This window comes from Bombina bombina, chromosome 11 (assembly GCF_027579735.1).
Source record: "Bombina bombina isolate aBomBom1 chromosome 11, aBomBom1.pri, whole genome shotgun sequence".
Taxonomy (NCBI): Eukaryota; Metazoa; Chordata; class Amphibia; order Anura; family Bombinatoridae; genus Bombina; species Bombina bombina.
Window position 1 is genome coordinate 55,741,527 of NC_069509.1, and position 24,485 is coordinate 55,766,011.

At 39.8% G+C, this 24,485-nt stretch overlaps 1 protein-coding gene across 2 annotated transcripts in view; it reads right to left on the reverse strand.

Annotated features, from left to right (window-relative positions):
- Positions 1–340: 340 nt before the first annotated feature.
- Positions 341–24,485, reverse strand: part of LOC128641904 (male-enhanced antigen 1) — a 55,375-nt gene continuing 31,230 nt past the window's right edge. For both annotated transcript variants that reach the window (XM_053694486.1, XM_053694485.1), the window contains exons 3-4: positions 24,029–24,125; positions 341–745 (exon numbers count right to left, since the gene is read on the reverse strand). In XM_053694486.1, coding sequence (XP_053550461.1) covers positions 594–745; positions 24,029–24,125 — 249 coding nt within the window. In that variant the 3' untranslated portion in view covers positions 341–593. The remainder of the gene's footprint in view (positions 746–24,028; positions 24,126–24,485) is intronic.

Here is a 24,485-nt window from a genome sequence, read left to right on the forward strand (position 1 = left end):
GGTAGAGAAGAGTAATTCCCAGGAGTAATGGATTGTGGACTCTCACCACCAATATGAAAGAAAATAATAATAATGCTGTTCTCTAAATATATATTATAACAACAGTGCCCTGATTTGTCTCAAGCTTTAGCTCTCTATTTGACCCTTTATAATATCCCCTTCTTCTCTACCCATCTATTATGGTACCTCAAGCCCCAGCCCAGCACTCAGCAAACAATCAGCTTTTTCTGATTACTATACTATCTATATGCACAAGATGCCCAAATCCCTCTCTCTCACCCCCCCCCCCAACCTTCTTTGTTACCTTCAGATTAAGCAGCAAATACAGACACCATGTGGATATTTTATATTACAGTTTATTCCATATTCAACCAGATACGTTTTTTTTTCTCATTCAAATAACAATCTAGAATATCTCATCTCCTGTGTGTCCAAAGCCCAGTTATTCATTGTAACTCGCTGATAAAGCCTCCTAGAGCAGAGCTTACATTTATATTTACACATATATCATTAGTCCAAGCAAGACTTGGTGAGGCCCATCAGTTTAGCCGACACCATGTGGTCCCAATTACAAAGCACTGTGGGTAGCCAGGTCACTTCTTGGAATGGGTGGAGGTTCGGGATTCAATGGTCTGATGAACCAGCTGCTCCCAGTCTGCGTCCGATAACTGCTGTGCCCAATGAGGAACGGACAGATTAGACAACTTGATTCCAGCCATGGTGCTCTTCACCAGCTCTACGTGTGCTGAAAGGCAAGAAGGTAAGTGAGGGGGCTTCATATGAGAGCAGGACAGGAGCCTAAAGTGTATAAAGCTGCAGGAGAATGGTGTAACAAGGCACGGGGACAAAATGCACCCCACAGCTTTTATATGTAATGGTTTAAAGGGATAAAAACCACCCTGTAACTACTGGACTCCTTGTTACTGCAACTCCCCTCACTACTTGTATTTGGTTAGTGGCGTAGACAAAGCTTCATGCTGCCATTCTGTAACTGATCACTTAGGTCAGTAAGAAGAAGATGCGTAACCAGGGTAGGCAGTTTGTGCTTCCAATTCACAGAGTTAAACCTTTAAAGGAACAGTGTACACCAGAATATTTATTAGTTAAAAAGGTAGATCAATCCCTTTATTAACTATTCCCTAGTTTTGCATAACAAACACTTATAATAATACACTATTTACCTCTGTAATTACCTTGTATCTAAGCTTCTGCAAACTGCCTCCTTATCTCAGATCTTTTGACAGTCTTGCATTTTAGCCAATTAGTGCTGACTCAAATAACTGCATGGGCGTGAGCACAATGTTATCTAATATGGCACACATGAACTAACGTCCTCTAGTTGTGAAATATCTGTCAAATGCATTCAGATAAGAGGCGGCCTTCAAAGGCTAAGAAATTAGCATATGAGCCTACATAGGTTTGGCTTTTAACAAAGAGTACCAAGAGAACAAAGCAAAATTGATTATAAAAGTAAATTGGAAAGTTGTTTAAAATTAAATACCCTAGGAATGCTGTAGAGATCAGTTCCGGAGGAGGAGCCCAGGTGTATGGTCAGGTGAGACACCTGCTCAGCACTACCTCCACTGCAAGCAGTTGGCGGAATTTTCGCGCCTAAGCCCTTACACTTCGGGAGGCTTGCTCAGCAAATCTATCGCTGCTGGATCTGACATAGTGCTATTATACCGCACAAGAACTGTAAGCTGCCATATGTATTGCACCTGGTTATTAGCCCTATCCGTGCATCTCATACTGCTATAGAAGGAAGATGAAGAAGAAAACTACGCTGTATTGTATATGTGAAAGTGCTTCCTTATAACTGAATTGAAGCAGAGGACGGACCCTGATTAAAGCTAGGAGGTCTCCTGGTCTGGAGCCTCCACTTGGGTTTCCCCTGGCTTGCCGGTCGAACCCGGCGCGGTGACCCGCCTCCTCCATACTGACTTTAGTAAACTGTTCTAAGACAGTTATCTGGCCCTACCTGCAAGCTCCGCTGGGTTGTTGTAGGGGTGAGAACGCCAGACGAGTCGGCCCCCAGTGGATTCACCGCGCTTCCTGTCTTTGTGGTGGAAGGTTGTCTCGCGGCTGCTCCCGGTCCGTTGTCTCCTCCCACCGGTGCTGCGTGAGGGACACGGACCGTCATCTGTTCCTGGTTTGTTCTCTCAGGTCACAGCCTGCCTCTTTTGCTGCCCGTTGATTCCAGCACTGGTCTGTCTGAGTGCTGTTTGACTTCTCCGGCAGCTGTGGTCAGGTGCACCCCCTTCCCACCGGTGCTGCGAGAGGGGGGATGTGCTGAAGAGGAGCACCTTGTTCAAGACGTCTGGAAACTGGCAGGGGGTAACATACTGATTGAAAATTTTGTGCCCCTCTTTTCCCTTCCTCTTTTTGACATAATTATATTTTCAAAGGAGAAAGAGCAGGAGTTACTTTGAGAAGAGGAAAGTAAAAACGGACACCTTGCATCTGGGTATATACAAGCAAGGCCTGATAAGGCTTAAGTTCAATGACATTACTCTACCTGGCAGCTGGTTATGATACTGAACCAGTGATGTGCAGTCACTAGAGGCAGGTGAGGCAGTGCTTCACCTCTCATATGGGCAAAAATATATATTTTTTTATTGGCTTTAAAAAAAAAATTGTAAATTTTTTCCCCCAGCATTTTTTTTTCTCACAGCTATATGTTGTGCAATGAAGAGGCACAATCAGGTCTGCCCACCATTACACAACATGCTGCGCCATCTACTGGATGCAAGTGGTTAAGATCATTGCATGGGCCATTAACTGCTTATTTGAGGCAGTCCTATTTGGGCTGAACCAATCCAGTGAGAGGCATTAGTAAGTGGAACATAGGGTTGGGGCTGGATGTTAAATCATATAAAACAAAACAAAAACGCAAAAAAACAACTTTCATATATTTTGTTGCTGTCCTGTGAACCTGCTAGCTTTGCTAAAGTGAAAAAGAGAGTTCTGTTCTTCCCCTCTAAGTGCAGTGGAATGTGCCACTGTCACTTCCTGAATCCTTACAGAGCAGGAAGAGAGAGGCACAGAGAGCAGTGTTTCATCCACATCTTGTTAAAGTAAGATTTTACTGAAAGATTCTGTTAGTGAAAATGATAATTTAATGAATGTGGTTTAGTGTTTGTTTACTGTTTTATAGCAGGGTCGTTTTTGTATTTTGTTTACTCAAACTTTACACCCACTAACTTAGCAGCTTGCCTCTGTACTTCACACTAAATTATAGACTAATTTTCTGAACTCTCTGTAGCTCTGCTGTTTTATTACTTTAAAATGCAGTGGTCCCCCCCCTTGTGTGTGTGTGTGTGTCTCTCTATCTATCCATCTCTCTCCTTATGTGTTGTTCTCCCCCATGGTCTCTTTCTCTCTCTGTCTCTCTTCCTCCCCCTCTGACTCTCATCCCTTATGTAATGAAAGAATCTATAAGCATAATTTGCAGCATTAAAGTAAAATGTATGTTTTAAACATATTTTAATGGGCATGGATTTCTAGATCTCATAATCAGAGCAAGCATTGTGTTATCTGGCAAGAGTTTCTGTTACAATCCTTTTAGACTAAAATCAGATGTTTACTAAGTTGACCAGTTTTCCAAGACACCATTTAAAGGGACATGAAACCCATATGAAACCCATATGCAAATTTAAATAACTTTCCAATTTACATCTAATATCTAATTTTCTTTATTCTTTTGATGTCCTTTGTTGAAAATCATATCTAAATATGCTCAGTAGCTGCTGATTGGTGGCTGCACATAGATACCTCATGTGATTGGCTCACCCATGTGCATTGCTATTTCTTCAACAAAGGATATCTAAAGAATGAAGGCGTATCCTAGCCACTGCCTCACCATCCTCTGACGTCACTGCACGTCACTGTACTGAACTCACCTATACTATTTTTTTTTTAATTTTTTTTTTCTGTCTATGCCTGGTTTAGACCTAAAAATACCCAAAATTGTTCAATCTTAAGTGTGCTTAGTAATTTAAGCTAATAACTTATGCAATTGGGATTTGTATATATTAAGTTAATGATTTAAATTGTGGAAATTGGGCTTAATTTTGTTTATTAATTAATCCTAGGGAGGTGCTTTCTTTTGTTTCTCCCCCTATTGATACTCAGACTTTGAATTTTGGTTTAGATTCTCATACCGCCCCTAAGCAAACAACTGTTAATTTAGTATATTTATTTCCTAAATTTTTATGCAGAGGAAAGGAATCCTGAATTAAGATAATTAACTGGGGTAGCTGACAACTAAGCAGGAAATTATAAGTTCTAATTCTAGAATTTTGTAAATTCTACACAGTGGAAAAGTGGTTTAGAAATTCCTATCTCTGACTGTGTTCCCTTTTTATTGAGGGGATAACTCTAGTCCCCTGGTTACTTGATTATGACTGTTTAGCAACTTTTTGTCTTATAGGTAGCAAACTAGTGCGCCAGAAATTGTAAAATCATTTGCATCTAAGCACTGTAATACCTCTGTGGCTTATATGTATTTTTTCTTATATATGTGTTGAGAAGAGACCCCAAAGCCTGAGAGGCAGACCTTAGGGCTTGGACTAAGGAAGGGAAACCTCCATTATCTGCAGGATACTTTGCACCCAGAAACCTAGGAGATTCCTTAAAAGCTGGTTCTGGTTTAATTTAAATGTTTTTTCTTCTTTTTTTTTTGCCTGTATAGTCCCAATACATACATAGTCTGTTGAAGTCAGTAATCTATAGAAAGTAAAAATATCTAACAGCTACAATTTTTGTCCTTAAAAATTTTTTTTATTTTTTTTCTGATACAAAGTTAACTTTATATTAAGTATTTACTTAGTGAACTAGAGTTAGAGGTAAATCAGAGGGTATAATATTTCTGGATATACTCTTGATTTTAGGCTAAGGATTTCTAAAAAAAAAAAAAAAAAAAAAAAAAAAAAAAAAAAAGCCCTAATCACTTTCTCATATTTTCACTCACTCCCTTTCCCCCACTGTTCCTTATTATACGTTATCACTCTAAGGGGGTTAACCCCTTCGAATTAGTTAATACCCCAGATTTTGCACATCACATTCACAGATTGATGGACAAATTTATTAACACACAGGTTAAAACGTCCCCCCTAAATATGTCAGCGAGGCAAAGAGATAAAAAATCTAAGGCCTCAACAGAAGTCATGGCCGACATTCACTCTACCATCACTACCTTCCCTCACACAAATACACCACTTGATTTACAAACACTTGTTTCAAATATATCGGAAGCCTTAACACCTAAATTTGATGCCCTCAAAAACGAAATAAAACAGGATATAGTATCACTAACAACCGAAATTCGCCAATTCTCTAGTAGATTGAGCGAGGCAGAACAAAGAATCTCTGATTTAGAGGATATGATGGGCAATCATACTGATAAAATAGACTCCTTGAACTCTAAACTTATCAAAACCCAGTCTAAAATGGAAGACCTAGAAAACCGTGCAAGACGCAATAATTTTAGGGTGATAGGGGTCCCTGAGGAAAAACAATACGAAGATCTTACCAAATTCTTAACTAAAACATTACCACAATTACTCCAAATTCCACAAACTCACCCACAGATAGTCCTTGAAAGAGCACACAGGTTAGGCTGGCAACCTCCAGACAAAGAAAACCCTAGACCAAGACCAATTATAGCGAAAACACTTAACTATCAAGATAAAGTTTTACTATTACAGTCTTATAAAAAAAAACAACCTATCCTCTTAGGGGAAACTAAAATAATGCTTTTTCAGGATTTTTCAGCTGAAACATCAGCTAAAAGGAGGGAGCTGGCCCCAGTCTGCACTAGATTAATAAATCAAGGATATCGAGCCACCATCATTTACCCAGCCAGACTGAAAATCATAATAGAGAACCAGACACATTTCTTTTATTCAGCCAGGGAGGCAGAAAAATTTATAAGTCAATCCTCTGCTCCAGATCAAGGGCTAAGACTTCAGGCAATGACTAATACCTAAGCATAGTTAGCTAAACCTGAGCTAAATCCTCTCTCTTTTTCTCTTTTATGGCAGCTCACCATAAGGATGGTAAACGAGGCCCTCGGTGGTCCTCGGTTGTGTTTCTGTGTTTTTTTTTGTTGTTTTTTTCTTCTTTTTTCCCTCACGATAAATTAGATGGCCAACACGATAAATAGATTTAGACTGACCTCCTGGAATATTGGGGGGTATTACCTCCCCAATCAAACGAAAAACAATAATAGCACATTTAAGAAGAATTCATACTGATATTGCCTTTATATAGGAAACCCATTTAAAGACAGAAGAAATATTAAAACTCAAATGCTCATGGGTTAAAGAAGTTTTATTTTCACCTAGCAAACAGAGAAAGGGAGGAGTAGCAATTCTTTTGGGAAAAAGCTAAATTATCAAATTTTTCATACAAAAAATGACTCTGAGGGAAGATTTATCATGGTAAAAATTAAGATTGATAAAGTAATATACACATTATGTAACATCTATGCCCCTAATGTTATTAATTGGTCTTTTTGGGAAACATTGCAGGCAGACATTATGACCTATAAAGAGGGTTACCTGATAGTTGGAGGGGACTTTAATATGGCACCCCAATATCCCTTAGATAGATTAAGACAACATCCATTGGCCCCCAGAACTAAGAGAGATAATATTGAATCCAAATTGTTTAACAGAATTTTTCAAAACCTTGGGGTTAGGGATATCTGGAGGTCACAAAATCCGGATTTAAGGGATTACACATGCCTTTCCAAGGTGCATAAATCACTTTCAAGGATAGATCTTCTTCTCTTGGACGAAGAATTATGTAAAACGAGAGTAATGGCAGGAATTCTTCCTATATGTATCTCTGACCACGCCCCTATCTTCTTGGAGTTCCAAGCTAGTGACCCCACTACTACAATTAATCGATTTCATTTCCCATCTTACCTAGCCATGGATCTCAAATTTAAGAATTGGGTAAAACTTAAGTTAGAAGAATATATCTCTTTTAATCAGGATTATATCAATCGTCCTACCATTTTTTGGGAGACAGCAAAAGCAGTGATCAGAGGTGAGATTCTGGCATATTGTATTAGGAGGACAAAGAAATTGAAATTTAGGGAGAAAGAAATCTTAAAAGCAGTATCTAATACATACAATTGCTATCTTCTACAAAAAACAACCAGCACCTGGGAACGATATACCCAGGCGCTGAAAGATAGAGATACTTTTCTTCTCTATAAGACTTCTCAGAAGGAGCTGAGATTTCAAGCTAAACTCTACAGATATGGTAGTAAGTCGGGTAAACTTTTAGCAAGATTAGTTAAAAAAAGATAAAGAGGTTTTCCTAATTGACTCCCTATTTGAAGATGGTAAACTGATAACAAAAATGGACGATATATCACAGATATTTTCATCCTATTATAAAGATTTATATTCTTTAAAAAACTCAAATATACCTGCTCGCGAAGATTTCTGGAGTAAGATTGTATCCTCATCACTATTACCTGACCAGATTGAAAATCTGAATCTCCCGATCACTGAAATGGAAGTATCAAGAGCAATTCAAGACTTATCTTTGAATAAAGCTCCAGGCCCGGATGCCCTCCCCAACGAATTTTATAAAATTGCAAAGTTAACAATCTTGCCATATCTAACCTCATTATATAACAACATATATACAAAGGGTAACCCCCCTTCTCCTAATTTTGCAGCTTCCTGCACTACGCTGATCCTTAAGCAAGGTAAGGACCCAAAGAGGAAGGAGTCATATAGACCCATAGCCTTGCTTAATTCAGATTACAAGATTCTTACCACCATATTGGCCTCGAGACTCCAAACAATTCTTCCTGGTGTTATTCATAAGGACCAAGCGGGATTTATGTCCAAGCGTAATTCTTCAGCTAAGATAAGAGAATTGCTTCTTACTATTGATTTTTTCAGTACTAGGGAGAGTTTGGGGGCTGGAGGGCAGGGGGTCACTCCTGATCTAGCTGTTATAGCAATAGATGCCGAGAAGGCTTTTGATTCAATACACCATGATCATTTAATTCACTCCTTGCAACATTTCGGTTTTTATGGTAATTTCCTTACCTTTGTTAGCAATCTATATAATGTAGCGTCTACAAAAATGTTAATTAATGGCTCGACTTCTTCAGATATTTGGCTTAAAAGAGGAACTCGTCAGGGGTGCCCTCTCTCCCCACTCCTCTTTAATGTTTCCATTGAACCCTTGGCCATATGCATTAGGCAACAGTTGGAGGGGATTAAGATTGGCACGGAAGAGCTGAAAATTGCTCTGTATGCCGATGATATTCTTATTTATATGTCTAACAGTGTCAACAATATTCCTAAACTTATATCCATCATTGAACAATTTGGTTCTTTCTCCGGGTACAGAGTGAATACCACAAAATCGGAACTTGTGGATCAAACCCCCCAAGGAACCTATGCTAAACATACCCTTCAAAATAGTCTCCAGAGCTTTTAAATATCTAGGGTTAATGATTTCACCTAATCCGGAAAAATGGTATAACCTCAACATTACCCCAGTTCTTAATAGAGTTATGAAGACTCTTAAAAATTGGCAGAATCTCCCCCTCTCGTTGTCAGGCCGCATAGCCTTATATAAAATGATTTGTCTTCCCAAAATTTTATATGTATTACAAAACATTTCATTGATCATAAGGGGAAGAGATTTGACAATATTTAACACTTCCCTGAGAAAATTCCTGTGGCAAAATAAAAAACCCAGAATTTCCCTACTTAAACTTTCTCTCCCCAGAGAACTCGCGGGCCTGGCTCTACCAGACTTAAAACTTTATAACTATGCCTTTTTACTACGTCTAATTATGGACTGGGTACATGAGAGAGACTACGTTACTAACAATAATCTAGAAAGGAACATAACACCCTCCCTTTAGCAACTATTCACTGTAATGCTGCTCAATTATCAAAGGAGGTGAAAAAGATGAGAACAATCTATAGCCCCCTTCAAGCCTGGTGGAAAGTGTGTAAACTCTTAGGTGTTGAATATAGGGTCTCTAAGTTCATGCCACTATCAGGTAACCCTCAATTTCAAGCGGGAGTTCAATTTTCACCTTTCCAGAGATGGCATAAGGTAGGTTTAAGAAAGGTCTCAGTTACTAGATTTTGAAAGGACATGCATAAAAACCTTTGGCGCATTGAGAGCGGAATATAAACTCCCTCAAAAAGATTTCTTTGCGTATTTACAAGCAAGGCATTTCGCATCTAATATAATAAGCACTTACGGTTGGAATTGGTCCCAGGGGCCCATAGAAAAATGGCTTATCTTAGCTAAAATTGGTACTATGTCAATTTCAACCAGTTATACAGATTTGAGCTCTATAAAAGGAGCCTCTAATCTGGAAAAAATCTCCACTAACTGGGCTCCTGCTTTAAGGCAAAGTTTTATAGAGACTAGTTGTATCCAATTCTCAATTGCGGAAACTAAACGAGTCACTCTTTCTTCCACATGGAGAGAATCTCACATTAAATTATTATTAATGACTTTCTTTACCCCAGAAAAGGGAGCGCGGTATGGTAATTTTAAATTTAGTTCTTGCCCTAAATGTTCTCTTCCTTCTGCTAATCTTATACATATGTTTTGGGATTGCCCAAAGCTGCAACAATTTTGGTCTAAACTACAATACTGGCTTAATACTATTTTGGGAACCTCCTCTCTGAGATTAGAGGTATCTCACATTATATTTTTACGGAAGGACTTAGAAGCTCAGAGAGGCAATTCTAAAATTGTTAATATGGCCATATTAGCAGCCAGATATTTAATTCTCAGAAAATGGCGGGGAGGGACTGTCCCCAGTATTCCGGAGGTCAAAAACTGTCTAAAAAAACAATGTACTCTTGAGCAAATGGATACTAATTTAAATGAGGAACGAGAGGTCATTTCATTCTTTAAGAAGTGGGCATTTTTTATTAAATCTTTTCCTTCAAGTGAAATTGACCTCTTGATTCATCCATTTAGAAACTCAGAAATGGTGTTGTTGGGCATATGGTAATTCATTCACTCTCTCTCCTTGTTTATTTTTTCCCTTTTTTTTTTTTTTTTTTCTTCTATTAGTTCGTTTACTCGTTTGTTTGTATGTCGGTTGTTTGTTGTTGTTGGGTTCACCCCAGTTAAGGATGAGGATTGCCGATTAAGCTATTGTCAGTTCTTAACTGGACGTATTTTAAGTTATAGGGGGAAAGTTAAACCTCTCCAACAGGTGATCATTTAATTGAGTGGAATAAACACTGAAATCTAGCATTAGGCAGGTTAGCCTAACACAAGGTATACTTCTTCCTTTTTTGGTTCTTGTCTGTTTTTTTTTTTTTTTTTCTTTCCTCCTTTTTTTTATTTTTAGTTATATGTTTTTGTGTATTCATGAGTGTTCAATTGTTTCTTTATTTACTTAATTAGGAAAAGCCCAACTAGGTGTACAAATATTTCATATAAAGGGATCAGTAATTTGGTATGTGATATGTGAAATTTTCCATTTAAAATTGTTTTATTTTGTAATATATTATGTTTTATCTGGCCCTGCGAGGCACAAAGAGATTGAATTAATTTGATTGTACACTCTGTTGGTTATAAATAAACATTTAAAAAAAAAAAAAAATTAAATACCCTACATGAACCATTAAAGTTTTTTTTTTGACTAGACTGTCCCTTTTAAGCCACAGTACTTTGCCCGGTGTACTATGCTGACATAGTAACTACATCTAACCTTCTGGCTCCTGCTGCAGTCCCGGCTGTCAGCTTTGAAAGCTCAGACTGCAGCCAGAGGCAGAAAGCATTTGCCTTCATATGTTAAGAACTGATTGTGTTCCCTTTACCATATGAAGGCAGATTGCTGACGTAGACAGTCACACTCTGGAGGGAGGTGGGCTGCGCATAGCAGGAGGGTTGAGGGAAGGGGAGGGTTCCCTATGCTACAGGTGGGGGAGGGATGGGCAGCTACACTACAGAACATTTTTAAACTGGGTACTGTGGGAAGTGAGAGTATTATAGAGAGCTGTTTGGGAAAGATCAGGGATGGTTGAATAATAATAATACGCCCTAATATTGCATGCTGGCAGACTTTCTGCCAGTACCTAAGATGGCGGTGACCAGTGGGGGGTGGGTAATCTCTACACTACAGCTAAACTTAACCTTACAAGCTGATTAACCCCTTATCTGCCGGGAAAAGTGTGGAGCACAGCTGCAATTAGTGGTCTTTTAATTAACAAAAACAATGGCAAAGCCAGTTTGTGAAAAAGTATTTTTTGTATTTTTTTTTATTTATTTTTTTATCACCTTTAGCGGTGAAATGGTGCCAAAATGGGTGTAGAATAACTAAAAAAAGAAAATTTATGCTTACCTAATTTCTTTCTTGACACGGTGAGTCCACGGATCATCATAATTACTGTTGGGAATATCACTCCTGACCAGCAGGAGGAGGCAAAGACCACCACAGCAAAGCTGTTAAATATCACTCCCCTACCCACAATCACCAGTTATTCGACCAAAGGGAAAGGAGACAAGGTGCCAGAGGTGCCTGAGGTTTATAGAAAAAAAATAAACTGTCTGAAAGTACAGGGTGGGCCGTGGACTCACCGTGTCAAGAAAGAAAGAAATTTATCAGGTAAGCATACATTTTCTTTTCTTTCTAATGACACAGTGAGTCCACGGATCATGATAATTACTGTTGGGAACCAATACCCAAGCCAGAGGACACAGATGATAAGGGAGGGACAAGACAGGGAACCTAAACAGAAGGCACCACTGCTTGAAGAACCTTTCTCCCAAAAGAAGCCTCAGCAGAAGCAAAAGTATCAAATTTATAAAACTTAGAAAAAGTGTGCAAAGATGACCAAGTGGCAGCCTTGCAAATCTGTTTCACAGAAGCTTCATTTTTGAAGGCACAGGAAGAAGAAACAGCCCTAGTGGAATGAGCCGTGATTTTCTCAGGAGTCTGCTGTCCAGCAGTCTCATATGCCAAGGGAATAACACTCTTCAGTCAAAAGGAAAGAGAAGTAGCCGTAGCTTTCTGACCCTTGCGTTCCCCAGAAAAAACAACAAACATAGAAGAAGACTGGTGAAAATCCTTTGTCGCCTGCAAATAATATTTCAACGCACGAACCACATCCAGGTAGTGCAACAATCGCTCCTTATGAGAAGATTGATTAGGATACAAAGAAGGAACAACTATTTCCCAATTATTATTCCTATCCGAAACCACTTTGGGAAGGAAACCTAAGGCAGTAAGCAGGACCACCTTATCAGAATGAAAAATAAGGTAAGGGGATTCACACTGCAGCGCTGAGAGCTCGGAAACTCTTCGAGCCAAAGAAATTGCAACCAAAAACAAAACCCTCCAGGATAACGTCTTAATATCCAAAGAATGCATAGGCTCAAATGGAGCCTGCTGAATAACTGTAAGAACAAGGTTAAAGGGACAATAAAGTAAAAAAAAAAAAAAATATCTTTCATGATTTAAATAGGGCATGTAATTTTAAACAACTTTCCAATTTACTTTTATTACCAATTTTGCTTTGTTCTCTTGGTATTCTTAATTGAAAGCTAAATCTAGGAGGTTCATGTGCTAATTTCTTAGACCTTGAAGACTGCCTCTAATCTGAAAGCATTTAGACAGTTTTTCACCACTAGAGGGCGTTAGTTCATGTGTTTCATATAGATAACATTGAGCTCAGGCACATAAAGCACCTAGGAGTCAGCACCGATTGGCTAAAAATGCAAGTCTGTCAAAAGAACTGAAATAAGGGGGCAGTTTGCAGAGTCATAGATACAAGGTAATCACAGAGGTAAAAAGTATATTATTATAATAACTGTGTTGGTTATGCAAAAATGGGGAATGGGTAATAAAGGGATTATCTACCTTCTTAAACAAAAATTCTGGTGTTTATTGTCCCTTTAAGAATCCATGGAGGAGCAATAAACAAACATAGGCCGGATTCTAACCAGGGCCTGACAAAAAGATTGTACATCTGGCACGTCCGCCAGATGCTTTTGTAAGAAAATAGATAAAGCAGAAATCTGACCATTCAAGGTACTTGCAGATAACCCTTTCTCCAGACCCTCCTGGAGAAAAGACAAAATCCTAGGAATCCTAACTCTACTCCAAGAGAAACCTCTGGATTCACACCAATACAGATATTTACGCCATATCTTATAATAAATCTTCCTAGCCACAGGCTTACCGACTCCGAAAACCCACGCTTAGATAATATCAAGCGTTCAATCTCCAAGCAGTCAGCTTCAGAGAAACGAGATTTGGATGAAGGAAGGAACCCTGAAGTAGAAGGTCCTTCCCCAATGGAAGTCTCCAAGGTGGAAGAGATGACATCTCCACCAGGTCTGCAAACCAGATCCTGCGAGGCCACGCCGGTGCAATGAGAATCACTGACGCCCTCTTCTGTCTGATTCAAGCAATGACCCGAGGAAGGAGAGCGAACGGAGGAAAAACATACGCTAGACTGAAATTCTAAGGAACTGCCAGAGCATCTATCAGTACCGCCTGAGGATCCCTTGACTTCGACCCGTACCTCGGAATCTTGGCATTCTGACGAGATACCATGAGAACCAGCTCCAGCTGCCCCCACTTGAGAATTAAGCTGGAAAACACCTCCGGATGAAGTTCCCACTCCCCCGGATGAAAGGACTGTCTGCTCAGAAAATCCGCTTCCCAATTGTCCACCCCTGGAATGTGGATCGCAGAGACAGCAGTTGTGGATAATCTTGGCTACCTCTGTCATGGCCAAGGAACTTTGAGTTCCTCCCTTATGATTGGTGTAAGCCACTGAAGTTATGTTGTCCGACTGAAACCTGATAAACTGGGCTGAAGCTAACTGAGGTCAGGCCAGAAGAGCATTGAAGATTGCCCTCAGCTCTAGGATATTTATGGGGAGAACCGACTCCTCCTGAGTCCATAAACCCTGAGCCTTTAAAGAGCCACAGACTGCTCCCCATCCCAGAAGGCTGGCATCCGTAGTCACGATCACTCAGGAAGGTCTGCGAAAGCAAGTTCCCTGGGAGAGGTGTTCCTGAGACAACCACCACAGAACAGAGTCCCTTGTTGCCTGATCCAGATCTATTCGTGGAGACAGATCCACATAATTCCAGTTCTATTGACTGAGCATGCATAACTGCAGAGGCCTGAGATGGAACCGAGCAAACGGTATGATTTTCATAGCCGACACCATCAGACCAATTACCTCCATACACTGAGCCACAGAGGGAAGAAAAGAGGACTGAAGGGCAAGACAAGAATTGAAGATCTTTGTTTTTCTGGCCACTGTCAGAAAAATCTTCATTGATAGAGAATCTATTATTGTTCCCAAGAACACCACCCTTGTAGTTGAAATCAAGGAACTCTTTCCCAAATTCACCTTCCATCCACGAGAACGCAGAAAAGACAACATATCCGTGTGGTGCCTGAACCAGAATGTCGTCCAGATACGGCGCCACAGCAACACCCCGCAATCGGAGCACCGCCAACAATGCTCCCAGGACCTTTGAGAAAATCCTGGGATAGGTTACAAGACTGAATGGAAGAGCCACAAACTGAAAATGCCTGTCTAGGAAAGCAAATCTCAGAAACTTGTGATGGTCCCTGTGGATGGGAATACGCATCCTTCAGATCTACCGTTGTCATGAATTGGCCCTCTTGAACCAAGGGAAGAATGGAACGAATAGTGTCCATCTTGATAGACGGAACTCTGAGGAACTTGTTTACGCTCTTGAGATCTAAAATTGGTCTGAAGGTTCCCTTCCTTTTTGGGAACCACAAACAGATTGGAATAGAATCCCAGACCCTGCTCCTGTATTGGAACAGGAACTATCATTCCCATGTCGGAAAGATCCTAAAAACATAAGAACACCTCTCTCATTATCTGGTCTACAGATAACCTGGAGAGAAGGAACCTGCCCCTGGGAGGAAAGGTCTTGAACTGTAACTTGTAACCCTGGGACACGATGTCCACCGCCCAGGGATCCGGGACATCCCGAACCCAAGCCTGAGTGAAAAAAGAAAGTCTGCCCCCTACAAGATCCGCTCCTGGATCGGGGGCAGACCCTTCATGCTGACTTAGATTCAGTAACGGGCTTCTTAGATTGCTTCCCCTTATTCCAAGACTGAATGGACTGTTCCTGCTTGGAAGAGGAAGGCTTACCTGAAAAGTTTAGAAAGGAACGAAAATTACTCTGAAGACCTTTCTGCTTATTTCTCTTATCCTGAGGGAGAGAATGCCCCTTTCCTCCCGTAATATCTGAAATAACCTCAACCAAACCTGGCCCAAACAAGGTCTTACCCTTGTAAGGAATCGACAAAAGCTTAGACTTAAAAGGACACATCTGCAGACCAGGACTTCAACCATAAAGCCCTGTGGGCCAGAATAGCAAAGCCAGAAATCTTTGCTCCCAATTTGATGACCTGTAAGGAAGCATCCATAATAACGGAATTGGCCAACTTAAGATCCTTGATCCTATCCTGGATCTCTTCAAGAGGAGTATCTGTCTGAATAGTCAGACAACGCATCAAACCAATATGCTGCCGCGCTGGTGACGGTAGCAATACACAACCAAAGGCTGCCATTGCAAACCCTGGTGAACATACATCCTTTTAAGTAACGCTTCCAACTTCTTATCCATAGGATCCTTAAAGGAATAGCTATCCTCAATGGGAATAGTGGTTCTCTTAGCCAAGGAACCGTCTGCCAAGACTCCTTGATAGAATCAGCAATTGGAAATATCTTCTTGAAAATTGGAGAAGGGGAAAAGGGAATTCCAGGATTTTCCCACTCCCGTACAATAATCTCTGTAGCACGGTCAGGAACAGGAAATAACTCCATGTACTTATTCATCTTACTAGACCTCTTAGGATGACTGAGTCGTGTCAGTCATCCAAAGTAGCCAAAACCTCCTTAAGCAACAAACTGAGGTGTTCTAGCTTAAACCTGAAGGATACAACTTCAGCATCAGAAGAAGGAATTACACTGTCTGAGTCAGAGACTTCACCCTCAGACGCTACTAAAGTATCTTCCGCCTCAGACTTATGGGAAGAAACATTTGACATAGCCACAAGTGAGTCAGAAACCTTACTCACTGAATCCTTATATTTCCTCTTACGCTTTCCCTGCAGCATGGGAAAAGCAGACAAAGCATCAGTTACCAACCAAGGATATGTGGGTAGCCAGCTAACTCCAACTGGAGTGTGAGAGGAAAAGCATGGCACTGCATGTGTAGACGATAAGGTTTGGGACACTTGAGGAGAAAAGATGTGACATAACATGAACAGGAGACCCCTGAACAACACCCGCCCTAGATAATGATGGCTCAGATTCAAAAAGTCTATCCCTGTAATGCAATGTTCTCTCAATACATGAGGAACAAAAAGGGATTGGTGGTTCCACATTAGCATCAAAGCACAAGTAGCATTTTGCAGGGCCTCTTGGTCCATCTTTACCCAAAAAATTAATTAAAAAAAAAAAAAATACTTATTTAATTTTTAAATTTATGCCAAAAAAAGTTACTGTCCCTTTAAATTTTAAAGAAACTTTTTATTTATTAACAGCAGAGCAGCGGCTCTACAGAAACCCAGACAGCCTCTACACCTCAACAAGCTCTGCTGAGGTGCCTACCTGTCCTGGTGGTTGTTCGAGTCAAAAGAAGTTAAAGGTCCGGACTCAATCCAGAGCTGTTCCCACCGGATATCAGACGACCACTCTCACAGACCTCTGAGAATGCAAAGCAGCAACAAAAATATGTCACCCTTCCGACACTCAGGAAGTGAATTAGGAAAAAGCATGCAAAAACATAATTTATATAAAAACTTACCTGGTAAATTCATTTCTTTCATATTAGCAAGAGTCCATGAGCTAGTGACGTATGGGATATACAATCCTACCAGGAGGGGCAAAGTTTCCCAAACCTCAAAATGCCTATAAATACACCCCTCACTACACCCACAATTCAGTTTAACGAATAGCCATGTAGTGGGGTGATGGAAAAAGGAGTAAAAAGTATATAAAAAAAAAGGAACTGGAAATATAATTGTGCTTTATACAAAAACATAACCACCATAAAAGGGGTGGGTCTCATGGACTCTTGCCAATATGAAAGAAATTAATTTATCAGGTAAGTTCTTACATAAATTATGTTTTCTTTCATGTAATTGGCAAGAGTCCATGAGTTAGTGACGTATGGGATAGCAATACCCAAGATGTGGGAGACCACAGAAGAGTCACTAGAAAGGGAGGGATAAAATAAGAAGCCATTTTTCCGCTGAAAAAAATAAATCCACAAAAAAAATAGCTTTTTCTCATAAATTGAAAGAAAAAAAAATTAAAACATTAGCAGAAGAATGAAACTGATATAGCTGCCTGAAGAACTTTTCTACCAAAGACTGCTTCAGAAGAAGCAAATACATAAAAATGGTAAAATTTAGTAAATTTATGCAAAGAAGACCAAGTTGCTGCTTTGCAAATCTGATCAACTGAAGCTTCATTCTTAAAAGCCCAAGAAGTGGCAACTGATCTGGTAGAATGAGCTGTAATTCTGAAGCGGAGACTGTCCCGCCTCCAAATAAGCCTTAGGAATCAAAAGCTTTAACCAAGATGCCAATGAAATGGCAGAGGCTTTCTGACCTTTCCTAGAACCAGAGTAAACAACAAATCGACTAGAAGTCTTCCTGAAATCCTTTGTAGCTTCAACATAATATTTCAAATCTCTTACAACATCCAAAGAATGCAAAGACCTTTCGAGAGTATTCTTGGGATTAGGACACAAGGAAGGAACAACAATTTCCCTACTAATGTTGTTAGAATTCACAACCTTAGGAAGAAATTTAAACGAAGTCAGCAAAACAGCATTATCCTGATGAAAAATCAGAAAAGGAGACTCACAAGAGAGCAGACAATTCAGAAATTCTTCTAGCTGAAGAAATAGCCAAAAGAAACAACACTTTCCAAGAAAGTAGTTTAATATCCAAAGAATGCATAGGCTCAAATGGAGGAGCCTGAAAAGTCTTCAAAACCAAATTAAGACTCCAAGGAGGAGAGATTGATTTAATAATAGGCTTGATACGAACCAAAGCCTGAACAAAATAGTGAATATCAGGAAGCTTAGCAATCTTTCTATGAAATAAAACAGAAAGAGCAGAGATTTGTCCCTTCAAAGTACTTGCAGACAAACCTTTATCCAGACCATCCTGAAGAAACTGTAAAATTCTAGGAATCCTAAAAAAATGCCAGGAGAATTTATGAGAAGAACACCATGAAATATAGGTCTTCCAAACTCGATAAATCTTTCTTGAAACAGACTTACAAGCCTGTAGCATAGTATTAATCACTGAGTCAGAGAAACATCTATGACTTAGGACTAAGCGTTTAAATTTCCATACCTTCAAATTTAACGATTTGAGATCTTGATGGAAAAACGGCCCTTGAGACAGAAGGTCTGGACAAAATCTGAATACCAAAACCTGTGAGGCCACGCTGGTGCTATCAGAAACACATACAATTGTTCCATAATGATCTTGGAGATCACTCTTGGAAGAATAACTAGAGGCGGAAAGATATAAGCAGGTTGGTAAAACCAAGGAACTGCTAAAGCATCCACCATCTCCGCCTGAGGATCCCTGGACAGGTACCTAGGAAGTTTCTTGTTTAGATGAGAGGCCATCAGATCTATTTCTGGCAGACCCCACATCTGTACAATCTGGCAAAATACATCTGGATGCAGAGACCACTGCCCCGGATGTAAAGTCTGATGGCTGAGATAATCCGCTTCCCAATTGTCTACACCTGGGATATGCACTCCAGAAATTAGACAAGAGCTGGATTCCGCCCAAGAAAGTATCCGAGATACTTCTTTCATAGCTAGGGGACTGCGAGTCCCACCCTGATGATTGACATATGCCACCGTTGTGATATTGTCTGTCTGAAAACAAATGGTTCTCTCTTAGCAGAGGCCAAACCTGAAGAGCCCTGAAAATAGCACAGAGTTCTAAAATACTGATTGGTAACCTCACCTCTTGAGGTTTCCAAACCCCTTGTGCTGTCAGAGATCCCCAGACAGCTCACCAACCTGAAAGACTTGCATCTGTTGTGAACCCTGAAAATTGCACAGAGTTCTAAAATACTGATTGGTAACCTCACCTCTTGAGGTTTCCAAACCCCTTGTGCTGTCAGAGATCCCCAGACAGCTCACCAACCTGAAAGACTTGCATCTGTTGTGATCACAGTCCAGGTAGGATGAACAAAAAAGGCCCCCTGAATTAAACGATGATGGTCTAACCACCATGTCAGAGAGAGTTGAATGTTGGGATTTAAGTATATCAATTGTGATATCCGAGTATAATCCCTGCACCATTTAATCAGCATGCAAAGCTGCAGAGGTCTCATATAAAAATGAGCAAAGGGGATCACGTCTGATGCTGCAGTCATGAGACCTAAAACTTCCATGCACATAGCCACTGAAGGTTTCGACAAGCTGAAACCAATTTCATTCGTCTCTTGTCTGTTAAAGGGCCACTGTAAATATTTTCTATGCCTGTTACTAACTACCCCAAATACGTTTTTTATCAATAGCATTTCATTAACATATCTCTACCGTATATCAGAAATCTTGTCTGCAAATTTAATTGTTTTCCAAACCCACTCCGTGGGTATCCTTTGCTCTGTACCAATCCGTTTACAATACCTAGGTTTCAAAATGGCGCTTTAACCACAAAGTTATTGGTTTAAGTATTATGAACACTCAGTGCTGAAAATAGTGGGCAGGATAACGTGACATCATCGGCGAATAAAAGATAACTTTTAGAACGTTATGAAACTTCGTTTTGGAGAAAATATAGGTCAGTAGGTTTTAATTAATGTTTATTTACTTTAATATGTTAGTTGTTTAGCTTAAAAATTATAACAGAAAGTAATCTATCTGGAAACCTAAAAAGGTAACCCTTGTCTGAGGAATCAAGAAACTCTTTGGTAAATTGATCCTCCAACGATGTCTTTGAAGAAACACTAGTTGATTCGTGTGAGATTCGGCTAAATGTAAAGACTGAGCTAGTACCAAGATATCGTCCAAATAAGGAAACACCGCAATACCCTGTTCTCTGATTACAGATAAAAGGGCACGAGAACCTTCAAAAAGATCCTTGGAGCTGTTGCTAGGCCAAATGGAAGAGCAACAAATTGGTAATGCTTGTCTAGAAAAGAGAATCTCAGAAACCGATCGTGATCTGGATGAATCGTAATGTGAAGATATGCATCCTGTATGTCTATCGTGGTCATATAATGACCTTGCTGAACAAAAGGCAAAATAGTCCTTATAGTCACCATCTTGAAAGTTAAGACTCTTACAAAACGATTCAAAAACTTCAGATCCAGAACTGGCATGAATACATTTTCTTTCTTTGGGACAATTAATAGATTTGAATAACACGCCAGACCCTTTTCCTGAAACGGAACTTGAATGATTACCCTTGAAAGCTCTAGATCTGAAACACACTTCAGAAAATCCTGAGCCTTCACCGGATTTACTGGAACATGAGAGAGAGAAAAAAAAAAAAATCTTCTCACAGGAAGTCTTGCTCTGAAATCCTATTTGATACCCTTAAGAGACAATACTCTGAATCCACTGATTTTTAACAGAATCTGCTTAAATGTCTTGGAATAATTTCAATCTGCCCCCCACCAGCTGAACTGGATCGAGGGCCGTATCTTGATGCAAACTTGGGGGCTGGCTTTGGTTTCTTAAAAGACTTGGATTTATTTCACTCACTGTGAAGAAGGTTTCCAATTGGAACCAGAGTCTTTAGGGGAAGGATTGGTTTTCTGTTCCTTATTCTGTCAAAAAGAATGAAAATAATTAGAAGCTTTAGATTTACCCTTAGATCTTTTATCCTGAGGCATAAAACTCCCTTCCCCCCAGTGATAGTTGAAATAATTTAATCCAACTGAGAACCAAATAAATTGTTACCTTGGAAAGAAAGAGATAGTAATCTAGACATAGATACCAAGTCAGCATTCCAAGTCAGCATTCCAAGATATGAGCCATAAAGCTCTTCTAGCTAAATACATAGATTTAATATCAATTTTGATGACATCAAAAATGGCATCACAGATAAAATAATTAGCATGTTTAAGCAAACGAACAATGCTAGACAAATCAGGATCTGATTCCTGTTGCGCTAAGCTATCCTACCAAAAGGTTGATGGAGCCGCAACATCAGCCATAGAAATGGCAGGCCTGAGAAGATAGACAGAATATAAATAAGCTTTCCTTAGATAAGATTCACATTTCCTATCTAAAGGATCTTTAAAAGAAGTACTGTCTTCCATAGGAATAGTAGTACGTTTGGCAAGAGTAGAAATAGCCCCATCAACTTTGGGGATTTTCCCCAAAATCTCTAATTTAGCCTCTGGCAAAGGGTACAACCTTTTAAACCTAGAAGAAGGAATGAAAGAAATACCAGGCGTAATACATTCCTTAGCAATCATATCAGAAATAGCATCAGGAACTGGAAAAACCTCAGAAGTAACCACAGGAGGTATATAAACCGAATTTAAATGTTTACTAGTTTTAATTCAAGAGGACTAGACTCCTCAATATCCAAAGTAACCAACACTTCTTTTAAAAAGGAACAAATATACTCAATCTTAAAAAGATAGGTAGATTAGTCAGTGTCAATATCTGAGGTAGGATCTTCTGAATCAGAGAGAGCCTCATCAGAGGAGGATATTTCAGTCTGTTTATATTTATTAAAAGGCGGAATAGCAGACAAAGCCTTCTGTATCGCATCAGCAATACAATCTTTTATATTCACAGAGATATCATGTACATTAGATGTTGAAGGAACAACAGAAACTGTACTAGTACTGATGGAAACGTTTTCTGCGTTCAAAAGCTTATCATGACAACTGTTACATAATATAGCTGGAGATATAATCTCAGCTAACTTACAACAGATACATTTAGCTTTGGTATAACCGTTATCAGGCAGCAGGGTTCCAACAGTTGCTTCTGAGACAGGATCAGATTGAGACATCGTGCAAAATGTAAAAGAACAAAACAACATTAAAGCAAAATTTACAATTTCCTTATATGGCAGTTTCAAGAATGGGGAAAAATGCAAACAGCATAGCCCTCTGAGCATATAGAAGGTAAGAGGCATATAGGAAGTAGGTTGAAAAATAAACTAACATTTTTTGGCGCCAATAATGACACACAACGCAAAAAGTTAAAAATGTTTTGGCGCCAACAACATCTGGAAATGACGCAACTCGCGTCATAACAGACGCAACCTCGTGCAAGGAAACCTGACGTCAATTAAGATGCCGGAAATGACCAACTGGCGTCAAAGACAAACCTTCATGCCAAAAAAATTCTCGCACCATAAATGACGCAATAAATAACAGCATTTTGAGACCTTCCAAGCCTAATTTTGCTTGCGAAATTAAAAGAAAAAACAGTCAATTTGAAAAAAAGGACTATACCCCAGGTAAGAAAAATAACTTCCTAAAACATGCTTCACAAACTGAAACTGACAGTCTGCAAAAGGAAACATACATAGACCTGACTCATGGCAAATATAAGTAAAATACATATATTTAAAACTTTATATCAATACATAAAGCGCCAAACCATAGCTGAGAGTGTCTTAAATAATAAAAACATACTTACCGAAAGACATCCATCCCCATATAGCAGATAGCCAAACCAGTACTGAAAAAGTATCAGCAGAGGTAATGGAATATAAGAGTATATCGTCTATTTGAAAAGGGAGGTAGGAGATTAATCCCTACGACCGATAACAGAGAACCTTTGAAAAGATTTCCTGCGAGGAAAACCATAAACATTAATAGGCGATGCTCTCTTTACGTCCCTCTGACAAACACTGTACTCTGAGATAAATTGAGCTTCAGAATGCTTAGAAGCGCTTATCACAGAAGAAATCAAGCACAAACTTACTTCACCACCTCCATAGGAGGCAAAGTTTGTAAAACTAAATTGTGGGTGTGGTGAGGGGTGTATTTATAGGCATTTTGAGGTTTGGGAAACTTTGCCCCTCCTAGTAGGATTGTATATCCCATACGTCACTAGCTCATGGACTCTTGCCAATTACATGAAAGAAAAACTCTTTTGCCGCTTCAGAAAAGCCCCGACCATCGTGGGCATACCTAGCTGAACTCCCCGGCCAGCATTAACCTATCTCTACGAAAGAAAAGCCATCGAGAGTAGCCCAAGTAAAACACACTAACAAGCTGTTATACTCCCTGACCGGAACACACCGGAGACAAAAACCTTAACTGAGCCCTATTAAGAAATAGAGCCTCTCGTCCCCAGTGCCCGCACAAACTGCCTCACATTATCCTATTAACATATAATAAGATTAATGTATTAAACGTCTCCAACAGAGTTAACGGTTAAAGTGCCAATATTTTTTTCCCTTATAGAAAATAAAACTTAGCACTTACCTCAATGTAAATCTGCCTGGCAGCAGGGCAGCTCACTAGGTTTGAGAGGCTTCCTCCCTCACATGGACCTGTGGAAAAAAGGAAAGACTTCAAATTAGGGCACTGAGAGGCGCAGTGGGGATTATACCCCACAAGTTCCCAATTGCTTAAAAGCCACCACTGCTCTACTGAAGAGACTGACATGGTGTACGGCTAGACCCCAAAAAAGCTCAGGGCAAACCTGCTCTGCTTTAAAATAATAAACTCTTGATTGAAGAAATTTCTTTAGACACCTAAACTTTACCACCTCCTTGCAACACAGGCAAAGAGAATGAATGGGGATTGTGGGTAGGGGAGTGATATTTAACAGCTTTGCTGTGGTGCTCTTTGCCTCCTCCTGCTGGTCAGGAGTGATATTCCCAACAGTAATTATGATGATCCGTGGACGCACTGTGTCATTAGAATGACCTCAGACAACCCTCAGTGTAGGGATATGAGCCAAACATGAGTGCTGGAGGGGCCTTTGGTTTAACAAAAGAGGTTGGCACAACAGACAAAAGGCTTCTCTTTACCTGCGTCCATTAGGATGGATCTGTGAGCTGCGTCGCTCTCCTCCTCACCGTCATCATCGCTGTCTGCAGGTGGGTCAGGTAGGTGAAGCCGCATTGCCTGAGACACAGCAGACAAGTTGCCTTAGAGTTAATGATATTAATGGGACATTATAATGAAAAAATGACATATAATACGTTAGATATGCCGGGATCAGTAAGGAGAATAAACACTATGTGTTTATTCTCCTTACTACCCCATGTGTTTAACCAAACTAAAGCAATGCGCTGGCTAGAGGCAAAGGGGACCCAGTTGGATAAATACGATGCAATGTTTTTCACTGTAATGACCCTTTAGACCATACAACGTATTCATCAGATAATCAGCTCTGCAGTTACTTCTAACCCTCATCCCAAGCTCGGTGCCCTCATCTCACACCACCAGTTTACTGTACAGACATATTACAGGCAACAGGAACTC